This window comes from Grampus griseus (genome assembly GCF_964374135.1).
Source record: "Grampus griseus genome assembly, chromosome: 10".
Taxonomy (NCBI): domain Eukaryota; kingdom Metazoa; phylum Chordata; class Mammalia; order Artiodactyla; family Delphinidae; genus Grampus; species Grampus griseus.
Window position 1 is genome coordinate 39,710,385 of NC_139004.1, and position 17,898 is coordinate 39,728,282.

Below are 17,898 nucleotides of genomic sequence, written 5' to 3' on the forward strand. Positions count from 1 at the left end.
GGGAGGCCACATGGCAGGCCCCCTCCCCTGGCCGGGGACACGCACAGGGTCACCTTATTACTCCACGGGACCTTAGCTCTTACCAGTAGATGTTTACATTCCCTACTTCAGGTTTCTTGTCAAGAACAGAGCTGAGAGAAGGGGTAGGGCAGGGCCGACAGCACCCCTTGTTGGGAAGAAGTGGAAAGGGTTCTTAACCTCATTTTACCTGGACTCCTCACTGTGTTTTGAAATGCATAAAATAAAATTCATAGGATTATGATAGAAACCAGTTATCCCGTAGTACAGTTCTGTCCCGGAATCGCTGCAAGACAGGATGGCATTCAGCATCTCCCAAGAGCCCAAGGTTAGGCCAGCAGGCAGGGCTCGTATTCTGTCCTCCGCCAGCGCCACGTTACCACCCACCCCAGCCCCTGAGGAGCACGGGAGCCAGCCTCCCTTTCTAACGGACTAGATTTATTAATTTATTTAAGGTAATTAACGTATTAGTTCTCGGGCCAAAGGATTTGTAAAACATTACACCAAAAGGAGAAAACACAAGCAGTCAAAACCAGCCCCTGTTAACACGCCCCAGCCCTGTCACCTGGGCTTGTGACTCTTGCCCAGGAGGTGCGGGAGGAGGCAGGTCTTAGGACCAAGCCTGTGGTCACCAGTCCAGCCAGGGCTGTGCGGAGGGGGTGGCGTGGACTTGGACACTGAGGTCTACGCACTGTATACGGCAGTTCTGAGGCACAGGGGGGCTGCACGGCCCTGGCCAGGGCTGAGCCTGGCACCGTGAATAAGTTAAATAACAAAGCCCTAAAATCACTAGCGACAGCATCACCGCGCCCCTCCAGAGGCGGCAGTAACCAAAATGTAGTGCTTGGAATAAAATGGAGACGCCACTCCTAATCACCCACCAGGAGGAATACAAAGGCACGTCAGTCATAAGGGACAAAGCAATAGTCCTTTAAGAGGACTTAGGCATTAAGGTAAGCCGAGTCCCACTGAGTTTCTGAGTTTTTTTTTATGAGCTTGGTCTGGGCAGCACTGTCAGCTCTAGTTTCCCCTCTAAGCTGTTCAGAGTCTATGTTGGCCCGGGGCGGGATCTGGCAGAGGTGGAGCTGGGGGTTGGGTGGGGACCTGGCCTTGAGGGGCGGTGTTCCCACTCTCAGCTCTCCAGTGTCGCATGTGGCCTGACGGGCCTTCCGTGGCTCCACTCAGCGGCTCATGCAGTTCTGGACATCCACAAAGCCCAGGCGTTGCCTGCGTTTCCGCTGCTCCGTCATCTAGATTTAAACAGATGCCGTCAGGTTGGATCAGGCTGCCCAGAACCCACCCTCCCTCCCAGCTGCGGTTCAGCCCTGGCGGCAGGCCAAGACGCCCCCAGGGTGTAGCAGGGATGTCAGCCCCAAACTCTTGTCCTCAGCGCGTCACAAACCACTGATTTGGTGCAGCTGGGAAAGCACCCCACCTAAAAGAGGGGCTGCCGATTTCATTTAGTCACAGCCAGATGGAGCGGAGGATGCTCTGGGCAAGAGGGGATCTTTCTTGAGAAGCGGAAAGAGGTCTTACCCTGCCGTCACCAGTCAACGCCTGAGGGGGACTCGCTAAAGCAAGGGAGGCCCCAACACCGGCACGAGGTTCCACTCAGCCCTGTCTTTCTGGGGCGCAAGGATAGGGGCCACGACCCCGTCTAGCTTTCCACAGAGGGGAGAAGTGTGTTTGGAACATGTTTTCCACCCCAGACCCAAGAACAGGAGCCAGCAGGAAAGGGGGCAGGGGGAGCGTGAAGGCCCCAACACCCTCCCCCACGCCACGAGGCAGGCCCTGAGGCTGCCGGTGTGCTGCCAGAACAGGGCTAGGGGCACACCTGCTCCTTGAGCTCGTTGAGCTGGGCAGTGAGGTGGGACACCAGCTTCATGGTGGAGTTGAGCTTGTCCTGAAGAATTCGGATCTCGTTCTGCTCCCCCTCCCCCTCGTTGCTCACCAGTGACATGGCCCGCATCCGGGGGAACCAGTCCAGGTTCTTGTTCTGAAAAACATCACCAGTGGGGTGAGCGAGCTTGGGTCCAGCCTAGGAAGGCCTTGTTTAGAAAAGCAGTTGTGTGGGGGGAGCCTGCTACCACACCCTTGGCCAAATTACTCCCCAGGGATGTGTCACGGGAAAATCTGAATTGACCTGTGTCCTCCCCGGGGCCAGAGTGAGCTGGCAGTGACCCTGAGGGGGCGGGGAGGCCACAGCAGAGACAGGCCAACCTCCGTTAGACAGCCCGAGTCTCCCCCTGGTACCAACACCACCTGTTTACTCTCCTAACACCCTGCGAGCGGTGGAAGGCAGGCCTCTGCACCCAGACCCTGCCTCTCCTCCCTCCCTTCCTTCCTTCCTTCCTCCCGCCCCGACAGCACACCCTACACCCCAGGAAGATGCCAGTCAGACAGATGGTGCGTTGAGGGAGCAGAGCTCTGCTGAGGGTGGCTGGCATCTGACACGTGAGGCAAAGCCACGTTTCCCGGGACAGAGGCAGAGCGGAAGGGGACACCGAGCAGCTTTCTAGTTCCTTGTGGCAAGCTCTGAGTTCTCAGATCAACAGATAACACCTGCACTCAAAGACCAATCCAAATACAGACTCAAAAGACGCATAGAACCTCCCCCCACACCTTTCTTTCCTTTTAGGCTGCATTTTCTCTAATGTGCAATAATCTTAAGATGCACTACATCTGATGGGACTGATGGCATCCTTTACCCTAAATGCGCCCAGACCTTTATTACTCACTGCCTTCACTCCCTTCGCTCCTGCATTGGAGTGACGGTTGATTTCTCCTAAGTTTGACAGTTTATAGTTCATCCAGACGCCCTCTTGGCCTGCGACCACCCAGGCTTCAGAAAGCTGCCCTCCCTCTCACCCAGCTAGAAAAGGCCCTTCAAAAAGGGCCACCGAGCAGCCGCCACAAGCAGGGCCACCTCGCCTCAGGCACCCACGGGCCCCGGACGCCATGCGCGTCCTCTGGGGGCTTTTTTCCGGAGGCACCCCTGCAGCACAGCAGCTGGAGGGGCTCCTGAGTAGCCGAGGTCGGCTCCAGCTGTTCCTTGCCCCTGCTGCCTGTTAAACAAGTGTCCACAGCTGTCCTGACCACCCCCCTCCCCGGGCCCACACCTTGATCATCTGGGCCACGTAGCTCTCGGGCCCTGTGTAGTCCGTCTTATTCTTCACACGGACCAGCACAATGAAGTACAGGTAGTTCCACATGTTGTGCTCGAACTTGATGTGCTCCTCAAATGACACCGTCTTGTTGTCAAACTTGTCCCTCTCCAGACCTGCGGAGGCAGGAGGTGGGGGTGAGGGTACAGCAGGCACGGCCTCCCGATGCAGTGGGGACGTTGTTCTTGGGCTGAAAGTTCTGATGAATGCAGGCGACAGCCCACTCTGGGCTCTTTAGGTCACTTCTATTTAGAGCAGCAGCCACACAGCCATGGAGCCCCCGCCCTGCCGCAGCACAGAGGGGACCATGGGAGCAGACGCCAGGATCCCGGGGGCCGGGGAGCCGGAAAAGCTTGGATGAGGGTCCTGTCCTACAGGGGCCCACCTGCTTCTTTGCCTGCGGTGGCTGTGAGGGGACCTGCACCTCATACATAGGGGGTGGGGAGAAAGGCCCTGGACTGAGACCAGAGGTTTGAGGCCACTGACCAGGCTCGTTTCCTCATCTGAGACCCAGAGAGTTTAAAGGGAGGATTTCTGAGGCCCTTTCCCACTCCCTTCTATGACTCCAAGTTCGGGTAGGGTCCTGTTCTCCCCAGTTCTGGGATGAGAGAACAGCCACCAAGCCGTTGGCCCCAGGGCAGGGCTCCCCGGCGGCCACAGGAATCTGGGAAGGGCCAGACTGAGGCCGACAACGACGGCCACGGCCTCCTCAGGCAAGAGCCCAGCCTCACCACAGATGAAGCACGTGGTCTTGAGAATTTCTTCCTTCTTCTGCTTCTCACTGCGCAAGTCGGCAAAGGTGTCGATGATCACCCCAAAGATGAGGTTCAGCACGATGATGATGACAATGAAGAAGAACAGAAGGTCATAGACCACGCGGGCCGGGAAGAGAGACTCCTACGGGGGGAAGGCAGGGAGGCTGGGGTCAGCAGCCCCCATCGGAAGGGAATAAGGGCATCTGGCTCCCAGGGCCCTGAAGACGGCAGAGAGGACCCAGCCTCACCACACAGAATGAGAATCACAATCAGAGGCCCTGAGTGTGGATGAGGACTCAGCGGCCGGGATGAGGCCCTCGAGGAGTCTGGCGTGGGGAGCCAGGCCTGCGGGCATGGCCCACCCCTGACTGCTGGTTAGGGGAAGAGCAGCTCTGAACTCCTCTGCCTGCCCTCAGGACACCTGGTCTCACTCGTTCTAGAAACCCTCTGGCCAAGGAGAAGCTTCTCACCCTTGTGCCACTAGGGACAGACTGACATTCTGAGAACGTGGGGCTGCCCGAGCCAAACCCTGAGGCCTCCTTATGGAGCCAGCCCGGCTTCCCCACCCTGCCTACCCTGGCTGCGGGCCAGGGCTGCCTCTCAGATGAAGCCGCTGTGGCCGGGGACCCGCCCGCTGCCTGACTCACGGCTTCCCTAGCCGGGGAAAGCCGGGTGCCAAGGTCTTTCCTCAGAGCGTCTACAGTGAGCTGGTGGGGATGCCTGGGTAGACAGGGGCCTGGATAGCTCAGCTACACCGTAACCGCACGGGACTGGGCGGGACAGCGGGGAGAAGGGGACGCAAAGGTGCAGGGACTCGCAACCCCGAAGATGGAGGGAGGCCAAGCTGCTCTGCTGGCCATGACCTGAAGGCGGGGCTGGGCCCCCGTGGACTGGGGAGGGGGCAGGGGGCGCTCACGTCTTTGGAGGGCTTGCGGAGAATGTCGCCCACACCGCCACCATTGCGCAGCCCGTGGTTCATGACGGTGACGATGCACATGAGCAGGGTGTCACAGGCCCGCTCCGTGCTGTCCAGCTCCTCATCCTCTGCAAGCAGGGCATGTGCTCAGCCCCGGGCCAGGCCACCTGCCTCTGCCCCCACCGCACCTGACTCCCAGGACGCACTGCCCTCACCTGCCAGGACCTCGGGCACCACGACCCCTGAGACACAGTCCATGTTGTCCCCACTGCAAGTGTCCACAAATGTGGCAGCTCCATGTGGCATCCCCAGGGGGCTGGCTGGAGGGGACAGGATCAAGATCAGGAGGTGCAAGGACTGTCCTCATCATCTCCCCAGTTCTGGGCCCAACATCACATCCTCCAGGAAGCCTGCCCTGATCCTACCAGTTCCCCACTGCCTGGCTACAGTGAAGGGTCTCCATGTACCTGCCCCCGCCGGGCTGTGCTCCAAGGGCCAGGAGGGGGGTCTGCACCCCTAGCCCTGGCGCACCGGCAGCTCCCACAAGTACCGAGTTTAACATGAACCACAGGATCTTCAAACAAGAGCAACCCAAGGCGCTCCCACTCCCTCAGTCTGTCCAGGGAAGAGGGAGGCAGTGAGCTAGACCCCCACCCAGAACCCAAGAGGAGAAACTGAGGCAGGGGGCCTGGTGGGATAAGCTTCCAGGCCCTGGTCCCAACTCCAGCCACTTGTGCAGGCCCCTCATCCCCACACGCCCGCCCAGGAGAGGCGCCCCCAGACCTCTGGAGTGGTTGCTGGGCAGCCGGTCGACCTCGAGAATGAAGTCATCCTTGAGGAAGAGGAAGCCAACAATGGAGAAGAGGTAGACCAGGATGAGGGCCAGCAGGGCGGTCAGCAGGATGGAGCGGCCGTTGCGGGTCACACTCTTGATGACATTGAACAGCGTCTCTTCGCGGTAGATGAGGTCAAAGAGCTGCAGGGCAGAGATGGGGCTGCCGCTGGACCCACGGGCTGCCTGCCTACCAGTGGTTCCCCCCGCCTCCCCCAGCGGCATCTGCTCTTGGGCAGGCGGAACCAGGCTGGCGGGCCTGTTGGGGCCGTCGTCTCTGAGGAACCTGGAGTTCCAAGGCCCGGGAAACGGAGAGGTCCAGGAGAAGGCTAGAGGGTGGAATGGCCAGTGCATACCACATGCAGCAGGAGAAGGATGGCCAACACTTACGGTGTGCTTGCTATGTGCCAGGACACACTCTACACAACTGTTGTGTGTTAGCTCACTTCATCCTCACAGTTATTCTAAAGGGCAGGTGCCGTTAATTATCCCCATTTTACAGATGAGGAAACTGAGGCACGGGCAGTTAAGAAACCTGCCCAAAGTTACACAGCTAGGAGGGGCCACACTGGGATGTAAACCCAGATGGTCTGGCTCAAGAGTCCAGGCTTGGACCCCCACTGTACAGGGGAGATGGAGCCATGAGTAGATATCAGGGCCTTGAAGGCCAGGCTGGGGTCCAGCGGAGGAGGACACTGGAAATCCACTCCTCCCAGCCCAGCAGCAAGAGGCCTGGGGATGGGGAACTGTTAGCAACTGGCAGGAAGCCCCAGCTGCCTGCCCCTGCCCCTGCCCAGCCCCACCCACGCCTCACCAGGATGCTGTAGAAGAGCTCATGGGCAAAGAGGCCCAGGACACTCGTCAGGATGTAGCCCACGTGGTACAGGAACTCCATGTCCATGACCATGGCCTTATAGCCCCGGATGAAGGTGCCACGGTTGCCCACGAAGCTCACCACGAACACGATCTTGTTGGTCAGCTGTGGGCAAGTGCAGGGCATGGGGGTCAGTGCCCTACCACCCACCCTGAATCTCTACCCCTGTTGCCAGGCCCAGCCGGTGCCTAGAGCAGAGGCGAAGGCTGGGTCTTCAGGGGAGTGGATCTGAGCTGGTCCTGCTCATCCTGGCAAACACAGCCTTAATGAAAATGCTTCCTGAAATGCATCTGGGCTTCTGGGACTAGAATAGAGGAGAAGCCCCTTGGGTCCCCAGCTCCAGGAAGAAAGTGAGATGCAGATAAACAAGAATGGGTCAGAGAAGACCGTCCTTAGCCTTTACGGTGACTAGGCAAGTTAGGAAAAGGCACCCCCCACGTGCTCGAGACACTTTATTTCTACCTGTCAGGAAACTGTCATAACACATAAATCTTTGATGTCCTCAATATGCCTTCAGGCAGTGCACAACTAACACTGGGAACCCAGCAGCCCTGAAGCTGGTGCTCCAAAGCGGCTCCCGGCTGGCTGGCTCTGAGTGCCTGCTGCCCCGAGTTGTCCAGGGGAAAGAGGAGACAGAGTGGTCCCAGCCTCGGGTCTATAATGAGCTTGGGATCCCAACACAGGGACCAGGGGGAAGGGGCAGAGCAGCAGGCCAGCTTCGGGTCCAGCTGCGTGACAAGCCCAGGAGGGGTTGGGGGTGGGCGGTGGGGGCCCTCTGGCACTCACGTTGAGGGCACCCAGGATGTTGAGCGTGGGCCCAATGCCCAGGTAGTAGATGGAGCGCAGGATGAGCGCCACGATGAGGGGGCGGATGCTATAGCGCTTGGTGAACAGGGCCGCGATGGAGAAGCAGATGAGGATCCAGAACAGCAGCGAGATGAGGGGGGAGCCCAGCACACCTGGGGGCAGGGAGCAGGGACAGGGCGGCTTGCTCAAGCCCACCCACCCAGCAGACCCCCAGAAGCCACCCCTTTCTGGGAGCCTTCCCTGTAAGTTCCTGCTCACCCGGCTGTAGGGCCCCGCCCATCACACCTGCATCTGGAGGCCTAAGGTAGGAGGCCCTCTCCATCTGCTGCTACCGTAACTGGTCTCTGCCTTGTATGTGTGTGTGCTGTCTCCAGAGGTCAAGGACCCTATCCATCCCCGCGATGAGGTGCAGAACCCAGAGGCCAGTGAAGGGGCTGCTTCTCCCCACTCTGCATCCAGTCCCCTCAGAGCCTGGCCGGCTCACATCAGAGGAGGGAGCATGGAAGGCTCAGGGCCGCCACCTGCCAGCCCTGTGTCCTCACCTGTGGATGCACCCTCCACGTAGGGGTAGAAGAAGGCGATGATGATGTTGATAAAAACCGCCAGGTTGAAGGAGATGCTGCCCCACAGGGTCATGCGGCGGGAGAACCAGTAGATGAGTGGCATGCCTGGGGGAGGAGGTGGTGGGGCCAGGGTAAGGGGGGCCCCTGATTAACACCATCTGCCCACCCCATACCAGGCCGCAGAGCCTGAACGAGCTCCAGGCCCCACTTCAGGAGGAAAACGTGATCGGAGCCCTCCTTGGGGCAGGGGTGGGACCCCCACCAGTAGGCGAGGGAGGCAACAGGGGCATCAGTGAGCGGCTCCAGCGCCCCACCCCCGCCCTCCTGCCGGCCCGCAGGGTCCTCACTGCGGAGCTTGCGCTGCCACTCCATCTCGTTGTGCAGGAAGGAGGACTGGTCGAAGAAGTCGCTCACTTTGCTACCCTGCTCATCCTGCTCGGTGGTGGTGAAGAGCCGGTGCTTGGTCTCCTCCGTCAGGAACTGGCAGATGCCAGGCACCGGGAACACGATCTGCTCCATGCTGCGGTCCTGCCGCACGATCTGGACGCACACGGGCACCTGGTCACATCTGAGCTGTGGCCCCCAAGGGCACAGCCCTCACTCACGGCCCCCAGCTGTTCTCAGGTCCCACCTCTATCTGAGACGTGTGGTTCTCATAGTAGGCCAGGGGGTCCTCCTCTTCCTCCTGTGCCGGTGCTGAGGACTTGAGCATCTGTGACAGCTGCTTGTTGTTGAGGCTGAGCTGGGGGCGGGGGGGAGGGGATGCCGAGGTCAGGCCCACCCCCACCTCCATGCCGGGGCCCAGCTCTGAACTACACCCCACTGAGTGACCCCCAGCTAGACCAGATCCAGCCCCAAAGTGGGAGACAATCCTATAGGACAGTCAGCACCCTCCACAGTCCTGCCCAGGTGCACCGCTAGGTCCTGCTCCAGGCTGCCAGATGCCCCAGACCCACACCGCAGCCTTGCTCCCACTCCTCTGTCCCAGTGACATCCCTGGCCACCAGGCCGGCTCCCACCGGTCCTCAGCCCCGCCCCCCAATTCTGAGCTGGCTCTTTACTCAGGTTCAAGCCAAGGCCTTGGGCCACAGGTCTGCCCTAAGTTCCTGGCCCTGCCCCCAGCCTCATCCCAGACTCCAGCCAGGATCTGAGGTCTCAGCTCTGCCCTCAGCCCCGCCGCCGAGTCATAGCCACGCCCTCCAACTCCTAGCCGCACCCCCAATACTATCCCATCCAATCTCCCACCCAGCCCCGCCCCTAGATCTAAGCCCCGCCCCACACCCAGCCCTATCCTCTGGGCCCCCACCATGGAAGAGATGCCCTCGGCCTCCTCCTCTTGGATGCGCTTCACGGGTTTCAGCAGGTGCTGTAGCTGCTTGTTGTGCCTGGAGAGCTGAGTGAGATGGCAGCGCAGAGTCACTGGGTCGTGGTTGCCGGTGGGAGCGTGGCCGCTAGGGCGGGGCCGTGGGGTGGGGCCGGTACCTGCAGCGCCAGGATGTAGATGTTGTGGCCCACTTCACGAGGGCTCACGTCCGAGTTCTCACGCTCCTCCTCCTGCAGGTAGGCCTTCTTGATGACGTCCACCTGCCGGGGCAGGGGCTGCTGAATGCCCTCTTCCTGGGGCGTAGGGCGGGCTGGGCTCTGATCCCCTGGTCCGCCTCCCCACCTGACCGCCAGCCCAGCCTCACCAGCTCCTGGGGCCGCAGGCTGATGAGGATGCGCTCGGCGTTTTCACTGTCGTGCCGGCTCTCCATCAGAGCCAGGAGCAGCTTGGAGGCGTTGTCCTGGGGGAGAGGAGGGAGGGACAGGCCACAGTCTGAGGGCCCCCGCCACCCCCTCCACTGACTACTCCGTGACAGCCTCTCTTGGCCCGTAAGTCCCATGGCCTTCTTGTTCCCCACTTATCCCCAGGGCTTGCTGTGACAAGGATGCTGCGTATCTAGTCCACCCACAGGCCACCTTCCCCCACCCTGTGCACCCCCCAGACAGCAGACACGGACACAGGAGGCCCTCGGATAAACCCAGAACATGTCTGCTTCTAGAGCAAGTGTACATCCAACACGTTTGCTCACACATGCACTTGTGTGTACAAACATGCACACATCACACAACTGCACGTCACCCATGCTTGCACACGTGATGCCCACACTGCGCGCGCATACACACACACACACACACACACACACACACAATGCTAACATCACACACACCAGCATGTACACTCAACACACGCATCACATGCACACCCACGCATGCTCACGTGGGCTGCCAAGGGCCCCACCTTGAGTTGCAGCACCAGGTCCATACGGTACTTGCACAGGGGACTGATGTCATTGAGAATCAGCGCGGTGATGATGTCTATGCCATTGGACTCGTGCGTCACGATGCAGGTCTGGCAGGAGGCAGGGGTGGCGGGTGACACGGGGCCTGGGCACCCTCAGAATCGTGGCAGCTCCAGGGGCCTCGGTCTGTCCCCTGCCCGGCCTGCTCCATCCTCCCCCATGTCCACGCTGCCAGGCGCCACTCCGACGGCTCACCTGGTTCTCGTGGCAGGGGCCCTGGCAATACTCGGTGAGGGTCTCCAGGGTCTGGATGACGAGGCCCACGTTGTCCTCGTTGATGTAGAGCCCCAGCAGCCCCAGACCGCCGGTGGTGCTGCCGCACATGATGTCCAAGAACTGCAGAGTCTCGCACACCAGGTTATAGTTGGTCTTGTTGTTCTGGCAGCGCAGGAAGTTCTGAAGAGCACAGGAGGGGGGGGGCGTGGCATCGCTGCAGCAGGGAGGGAGGGGCCCGCCTGGGGACCGTGATGCTGCAGGCTGCAGGGGTGGGGGCCTTGCCAGCCTCAGAGCAGTGGTGTCCAGGCCGGATGCGGGGCACAGAGTATGGGCGGGGTCAGGAGGTGGGGCAGGCCCAGGGAGGCGGGGCAGGTGTCGGGAGGCAGGGCCGGGAACAGGGAGGCGGGGTCAGATGGGGCAGGGCCTCACCTGCAGGTCCCGGTTGTGGTTCTCACACAGCAGCTGCAGAAAGCGCAGGATGGGCTGCATGATGAGCACGGACGTGCCCATCTCGTTGCTCTGCACGCGCTCGCCCACCTCATGCCCCTGACGCAGGCTGGGGCCCAGCGAATAGCGGGATGAGGAGCTGGGCATCCAGAAGGAGGCCACGCGGCCTGCAGGGTGAGGCCTGGTTAGGCTGGGGCTGCGGGGAGCCGCCAGACCCTCACCCTCACCCTCTGTTCCCACCCTCAGTCCCCAGCCTTGTGCCCACGTCCTCATCCCTGGGGCCCGTGACTCCACTCACCCTGCACCCTCTGAGCCTGACCTTTGGCGGTGGGGTCTGCTGGCTCCCGGTCCTCGCGCGGCTGGCTGCCCAGGTCGCTCATGTTGACGGCCACTGTGGACTTGGTCTCCTGCTGGGCCCGCTTCATGCGGTCGTGCAGCACCTTGAAGAAGCGCTCTGACTTCTTGTCGCTCGTCATCAGGTTGTAGAAGGATTTCTGCGGGTGGACAGTGAGACGGGGCAGCCTCAGCACCAGGCCTGGCTCTAAGCAGCCCTCGGCGAGACCCGGGGGCTCCATCCCGTGCTGCAGGGACAAGGTGGCAGAGACAGAGACGCCCCTGTGCCCTGCGCCTAAGGCTGGGGTGGGGGGCAGCCAGGACCAGCAGAGGTGGAGGAGGAAGGGCCAGTGATGCTGGAGGCCTGCACTAGCTTCCTACCCACCTGCATCTGCCCTTGACCTTCCGTCAGTTCCCCACACAGCAGCTAGAGGGGTCTCTCTGAAGTCTAAGTCACATCCCTCCTCTGCTCAAAACCCTGAATCTTCCCCAGGGGCAGGCCTGGGCCCACAGTGCCCACGAGGCCACGTGATGGCCTGCCACCTCCCTGACCCGAGCTCCTCCCATTCACCCCTCCTCCACCCCCTCCAGCCACATCAGCCACTTCCCCTTCACGGCCTTCTGCTGCCGGCTCTGCCCCGTGCGCCCTGCCCCACTTCACGTGCTCACTTCCGGGTCCTCATTCAAACGGTCCCCTCTCAGGGGTCTTCCCCATCACTCTTTCTGAGATACCCCTGGCCCAGAACTCCTGAAGCCCCCTGCCTGAATTACCACCATCCAGCATGCTCTCTGTATTACACAGATTGCAGTTAGGGACTGCTGTCCCCACTAGGATACGAGTACCAAGAGAACATGGGTTTCGTCTCTTTCCTTCACTGCTGAATCCTTAGCGCCTAGAACACTGCCAGACACATAGAAGGCACTTACTAAATGCAGACTTATGGGAAGGATGAATGAGTGAGTAAATAAATGAATGGAGATAAAATAATCGGAGAGGGCTTTTGGAGATAGTCGGCCTTTACTTGGACACCAAAGGCTGAGGATGTGGAAGAGGAGGGAAGGAGACCTGAGCAGAGGCTGAGAGGCAAGAATGGTGGACTAATAGGGGGCGGGATGGTGGGCGACAGGTCCAGGCCCGGCTGGAGCAGGGCGGGGGTGTGGGACAGAAAAGGGCCACGTGACACGGGGGCAGATAAGGGAGGCAGAGCCTCCCATGAGTAGCCAGACTCGCACTGGCCGCCAGCACCCAGCCCTGCAGCCCCACCCCCATGGCCTGGGGACTGGCACACTGTCCCCTCCTGAGCAGGGGGCATCACCCGAGGAGGTGAGCCCCCCGCAGCCCGGCCCCCCTCCACACCTGGATCTCGGTGTTGCCACCGTCCAGCAGGCGGATGGCCAGGCCAATGCTCTCCTGGAAGATCTTCTCATTCTTGGTGCTGGTGATGAGGTCACACACCAGCTTGGTGGCCCCCTCCTTGTCCAGCCGGCACTGGGTGGCTGCGATCGCTGACCAGTCTTGGTCCAGGCCTGGAATGGGCAAACTCGCTTAAGGGGGAGCAGGTGGAGGGAGGGGAAGGAAGGGCCCAGAGCGAATGGGCCTCCCGGAGGCATAGCAGGGGAGATGCGGGACTGACCGGTGCCCATGGGGTCTGGAAGGTCCCCCCGCGAGCTGGACTTCCGGTTCTGGAGGTAGTTTTGCAGCAGCATTTTGCGCAGCTGGTTGCCCTGCAGGGAAGGGAGCAAGGCCTACGGTGGCCCATTTCACCCTCTACCCCCCAGCCCAGCGGCCCTGGTTCTGAGGCCCTGGACCTCGTGGCCAAGCCCGCCCGGCATCCAGCCGACCTGGGCACTCACCCGGTCCCCATACTTGGTCTTCTTAAGCAGCATTTGCTGCAGCGTCCTCAGCACCTTGACACACAGCTTCTCCTCCGACTCCATGAGGTCCTTGGTGTGCTGGATCAGCCTGGCCGGCGGGGAAGGAGGGCACACTTGGGGCGGACCCATCCCCCCTCCAGCTGCTGTTCCTGACCACGGCCCTCTGACCCCATGGGCTTTCCGCGTCCTGGGCCGCTGTGCCCCTGCCACCCCCATGCCCCGGCCCCGCATCCCACTCACTTGGACAGGAAGCCTCCACTCTCACAGCGCTGGTGGGCCTCACTGCCCTCCAGGAAGAGCAACTCGGGCCAGTGCAGGACGTCCACCAGCACGGACAGCTCGGCCTGCACTAGGGGCTTCAGCCGCTCCTCCAGGGCCGTGATGATGTCCTGGAGTGGGTTGCGTGGGGAGGGCAGGGTCACCGCTGGGCGAGATGCAGGCCACCCAGGCCCAAGGGATGACCAGGGCGTGACTGCCGTTCCCCCAACGCCAAAGCGCCCCACGGACTGGCCTGTGCCTGTCTGAGGGGCCCTGGGCCCACGGAGCCACCCAGGACAGAGCATGATGTCTGTCTGCTCAGAGCCCCTGGGCATACCCTGGCTTTCCTCCCATCCCCTTCTCTAGCTCTGTGTGACCTTGGGCAAACCCTTTGCCCCCTCTGGGCCTCGATTTTCTGCCACATGGGGATAGTAACTCACCACACCCCCTCTAGAGGCCAGTGAGACAGTGGACAGAGTGTGTTCTCTAAACACAAAGGTGCTGTTGAGAGCGAAGGGTGTACCGGCCCCCTTCACGAGCACCAGCCCTGGAATGGTGCCCCTCAGTCCCCTGCCCCTAGCGGCCCCCAGGAGTGGACGAGCTGACCAGCCCCTTCCCAGGGAGCGTGGGCAGCACAGGGAGGGACACTCCCCAGCCCCACGCCCACCTGCAGCTTCTCGATGATGTTCTTGTAGTCCCACTGGTTGGGGGTGGGTGTGACACGGGGGAAGGCCCGCGGGGCCGTCTTGTAGTTGGAGACGTTCCGCTGGGCGGCAACTGCACAGCTGGCGCCACTGCTGAGCAGCGAGCTGATGTGGGCATCCAGGTCCATGGGCAGCGAGATAGCCCGGCCCTTTGCTGAGGGGAGAGGGGACGGGGCGCTGGTGGGGGGTGAGGGCTCAGCCAGAGGGGCCAGGCTCAGGGTCTGTTGCACTGGGGGACGGGGCCTGGGGTGCAGGGGCCCCCACCCTGGCCCCCATTTGAACTGAGGTGCCCTCTTCCCTTTTTAGGGTAAAAAGAGGGAATTTTTGCCTCTTCATTTCCAGCCTGGCTCCACTCTGACCCCTCACCCCTCCACTCTCCCGCCTCCCCCCTCCCCTTCCCTAACTCTCCCTCCTGCCTGAGACCATCTGTAAGCCCAAGAAACTCTGCTCGGGGGATGTCACCCAGCACTCTCCTCCAGGGAACTGCCTCAGAGGAGAAAACAGCCTTTCTCAATTGCCAAGACGCCAGTTAGACACCAAGAAGGACTTACTGAGCACCACCTAGGAGCAGCTGATGGGCGAGCTTCGGGATAAGGTGTTTACTTTGAGGGCGGGCATCCCGAGGGAGGAGAGAGAAGGGGAAGGGAGGAGAGAGAAGGGGAGGGGAGGGGCTGGCCAGTGCCCCAGCACACTCACCCACCATGGCGAGGGTCCGGATGCAGGCCTCCACGGAACCCTTGTGCTGCTGCTGCAGCCACGGACACTCAAGCAGCCGTGTGGTGGACTGCAGCAGCTGCACCACGATCGTCTGGTGTGTCTGCAAGAGGCAACGTGCCTGCTGCCGCAGCCCGGCCCACACTCCACCCTGGGCGGCCCCAGGCTGGTGACCAGAGCCTACTGAGTCTGGGCGTGGGCGGAGGGATAAGGCCTCCAATAGCTACCATGGGCTTTTGTGCCAGTTGGAAAAAGGCACCTCCTTTCCTCTCAGCAGTGCACAACCTGCGCAACTATACATGGCAGCCCTGTGAGAACTCCCCAAGGTCCAGGCCTGGGGCTTATAACCCTATTGCTGACCCTTTTCTTCCTTTAAAAAAATTTCAGATAAATTAATATTGTGGAAAGAGGATATATTTACATGGTTCAAAAAGCAAAAGGTTATAAGAAAGAATACTTCAAGAAGTCTTGGGGGCTTCCCTGGTGGCGCAGTGTTTGAGAGTCCGCCTGCCGATGCAGGGGACACGGGTTCGTGCCCCGGTCCGGGAAGATCCCACATGCCGTCCGGAGCCTGTGCTCCGCAACGGGAGAGGCCACAACAGTGAGAGGCCCGCGTACCACAAAAAAAATAATTAATAATAAAGAAGTCTTGGGACTTCCCTGGTGGTCCAGTGGTAAAGAATCTGCCTTACAAGGCAGGGGACGCAGGTTCGAGCCCTGGTCAGGGAACTAAGATCCCATGTGCTTCAGGGCAACTAAGCCCGCGCGCCACAACTACTGAGCTCATGTGCCTCAACTAGAGAGACTGCGTGCCACAAACTACAGGGCCCACGTGCTCTGGAACCTGCGCGCCACAACTAGAGAGAAGCCTGGGCGCCACCACGAAAAATCCTACACGCCTCAAAGAAGATCCCAAGGGCCGCAACTAAGACCCAGCACAGCCAATAAATAAATAAATAAATAATAAAATCTTAAAAAAAAAAAAGAAGTCTTGACCCCGTCACCCCCATTCTCCCATGCTCTACCCTGTGGCTAATGAGAGGTGGGGAAAGCTGATACACATCACCAGAGTCCCAAAGGGGTCCCAGGGCCCAAACACATATGTGTCAAAACAAGCCCATCCTGGCTGGGAGGGCGGGACCCAGTGTTTTTTTCGCTCAGAAGCACTATCCCCGCTCCACCCTCAGTCCCTCTACCTATAGGCAGCCCTTTGATTGGTTTCTTGTGTGTCCTTCCAGTGTTTCTTTATGAATTAGGTGGTGTAGCAGGGTCCTTCCTCAAGGGAACCTGGGTCTCTTCCTTTCAAGGGGCTCTGGGCTGTGACCTGGCTCAAGTCTGGGAATTTGGGGATTGAGGGGCTGTGACTCTCAGGGATTCAAGTCCAACACCCGTTCACAGCCTAGAGCTCTTCTGCCTCTATGGATAAGAAAGGCTTTAAGAAGACTGTCTACCTCTTTCAGTTCTAGGGACACCACGACCAGCTAGCCAACACTGATGATTCTGTGCGTCAGATTCTCCTGCTTCGGCTCTGCCATCCACTGCAGTAATCGTCACACGTTGTCTTCAGTGCATAAGGGCTGCCAGGTGTCCCCGGCTACCCTGGGACCCATCCGTACCAAGTGAATTTAGGAATTCCTGTTCTATGGTAATTTCCCCTGTAATTCCCAACCCACGGAAACTGTGAGATAATAAACGTTTGTGGTTTTAAACTGCTATATTTGGGGATAATTTGCTACACAGCATTGATAACTAATACACGTTTATATTCTTCTGCTGTATCTTTATAAGCTACAAGCAAATATGAATATATATATTCTGACTCCCGCCCCCCCCCCGCCCACACAGAAGCCACCAGCAGCTGGAGCTCACCTGCAGGGAGGTGCTGTTCTCAGAGAACGGGGAGCTGAAGAAGGCGTTGATGGTGTCCAGCACGACGGTCAGCACATACTTCTCCAGGGTGGGGTCAGACAGGCGCTTCTCACGCTTACTGCAGACCTGGGGTAGGAGAGACTGATGCCTGGGGGCCCCTCCACTCCCACCCCCTGGAAGACCGCTGGCCCCCCACCATGGTCTGTCTGCCAGCCCACACCCCGACAGGCACGGACCCGAGCCATGTCCAGGATGAAGTTCTCAAAGAGTGTCCAGATGTGGTTGCTGGTATAGATCTCCTTCATCTCCACCTCCGTGTCCACGTAGCAGTGGTTCACAAAGTTCACGTAGGCCATTTTCACCTGGGCAGGCGGGGCCGGGAGGTCAGGGCACGAGCCGGGTCTTCCTCTCTGCACTTCCCTGATTCCTCCCGACCCTCCCCTTGCTCCTCTGCCCGAGTCCCCACCACCTCCCCACCTCCCAAGCCCTGTCTACTTCCCCCACTTTCCCTCCCTCCCTCCCCCTGCCCCACCCAGCAGGGCTGAGGGGCTGGCTCCCCACCCCCGCACCCTCCCCCAGCCCCCCGGGATCCCCATGTGCACACAGGCCCCACCTCGGTGATGCAGTCCTCGTGTGTCACCACAGACACTACATCCTCCAGGGGCAGCAGGGATGTGCACTTGATCTCGGTGTAGACGTTCTTGCCCTCGGCGCAGGCGGCCAGCAGGTCCACCAGGGAAATGTGGTACATGAGGGGGCTGTGGTCCTCCACGCCGTCCCGGGCAGTCTTCATCATGTCTAGCAGGTGGGCCAGCGAGGCCTTGTCGTTGTAGAACACGACCACGTCGTCACCTGCGTTGGTCAGCTGTGGGTGGGAAGGGGGCACATCAGACCCCCTCAGTCCAGCAGGCTTGGGGCCCCAGCCCTCTCCTGTGCTTCCCAGGGAGAGACTGGGACTCTGGGACTCTGATTCCAGCCCTCACCCGACACTTAGGAAAACCCTCCCGTGCTTGAGTTTCTGGGGTTCCCTGACCCTTGGGACATCCCTGCCCGCTGCCTGATGTCTCAGGCCCTCTGCTGTTGGCTAGGACACCGAACCCCAGACTCAGGAAGTCCCCCCTCCTCTAAGGAAAGAAATCCCACTTGGGCTTGTCTCAGAGGCGCCTCCTCCAGGAAGTCCTTTGTAATCCCACCCTCTCCCGGCTCACCCT

The 17,898-nt window shown here is 60.3% G+C and overlaps 1 protein-coding gene across 1 annotated transcript in view; it reads right to left on the reverse strand.

Moving 5' to 3' along the window:
• Nucleotides 1-300: 300 nt before the first annotated feature.
• The window catches only part of ITPR3 (inositol 1,4,5-trisphosphate receptor type 3), a gene marked incomplete at its 5' end in the record, with an annotated part of 66,658 nt that continues 49,060 nt past the window's right edge, over nucleotides 301-17,898 (reverse strand). The window contains 28 exons of the mRNA XM_082664675.1: nucleotides 301-1,268; nucleotides 1,853-2,014; nucleotides 3,138-3,298; nucleotides 3,914-4,079; nucleotides 4,854-4,981; nucleotides 5,069-5,173; nucleotides 5,637-5,829; nucleotides 6,500-6,664; nucleotides 7,346-7,518; nucleotides 7,909-8,034; nucleotides 8,277-8,469; nucleotides 8,561-8,671; nucleotides 9,236-9,322; nucleotides 9,412-9,513; nucleotides 9,618-9,713; nucleotides 10,211-10,321; nucleotides 10,467-10,667; nucleotides 10,917-11,101; nucleotides 11,254-11,428; nucleotides 12,625-12,794; nucleotides 12,902-12,992; nucleotides 13,122-13,230; nucleotides 13,383-13,531; nucleotides 14,068-14,258; nucleotides 14,801-14,921; nucleotides 16,688-16,813; nucleotides 16,924-17,049; nucleotides 17,301-17,552. Coding sequence (XP_082520801.1) covers nucleotides 1,200-1,268; nucleotides 1,853-2,014; nucleotides 3,138-3,298; nucleotides 3,914-4,079; nucleotides 4,854-4,981; nucleotides 5,069-5,173; nucleotides 5,637-5,829; nucleotides 6,500-6,664; nucleotides 7,346-7,518; nucleotides 7,909-8,034; nucleotides 8,277-8,469; nucleotides 8,561-8,671; nucleotides 9,236-9,322; nucleotides 9,412-9,513; nucleotides 9,618-9,713; nucleotides 10,211-10,321; nucleotides 10,467-10,667; nucleotides 10,917-11,101; nucleotides 11,254-11,428; nucleotides 12,625-12,794; nucleotides 12,902-12,992; nucleotides 13,122-13,230; nucleotides 13,383-13,531; nucleotides 14,068-14,258; nucleotides 14,801-14,921; nucleotides 16,688-16,813; nucleotides 16,924-17,049; nucleotides 17,301-17,552 — 4,044 coding nt within the window. The 3' untranslated portion in view covers nucleotides 301-1,199. The remainder of the gene's footprint in view (nucleotides 1,269-1,852; nucleotides 2,015-3,137; nucleotides 3,299-3,913; nucleotides 4,080-4,853; nucleotides 4,982-5,068; nucleotides 5,174-5,636; nucleotides 5,830-6,499; nucleotides 6,665-7,345; nucleotides 7,519-7,908; nucleotides 8,035-8,276; nucleotides 8,470-8,560; nucleotides 8,672-9,235; nucleotides 9,323-9,411; nucleotides 9,514-9,617; nucleotides 9,714-10,210; nucleotides 10,322-10,466; nucleotides 10,668-10,916; nucleotides 11,102-11,253; nucleotides 11,429-12,624; nucleotides 12,795-12,901; nucleotides 12,993-13,121; nucleotides 13,231-13,382; nucleotides 13,532-14,067; nucleotides 14,259-14,800; nucleotides 14,922-16,687; nucleotides 16,814-16,923; nucleotides 17,050-17,300; nucleotides 17,553-17,898) is intronic.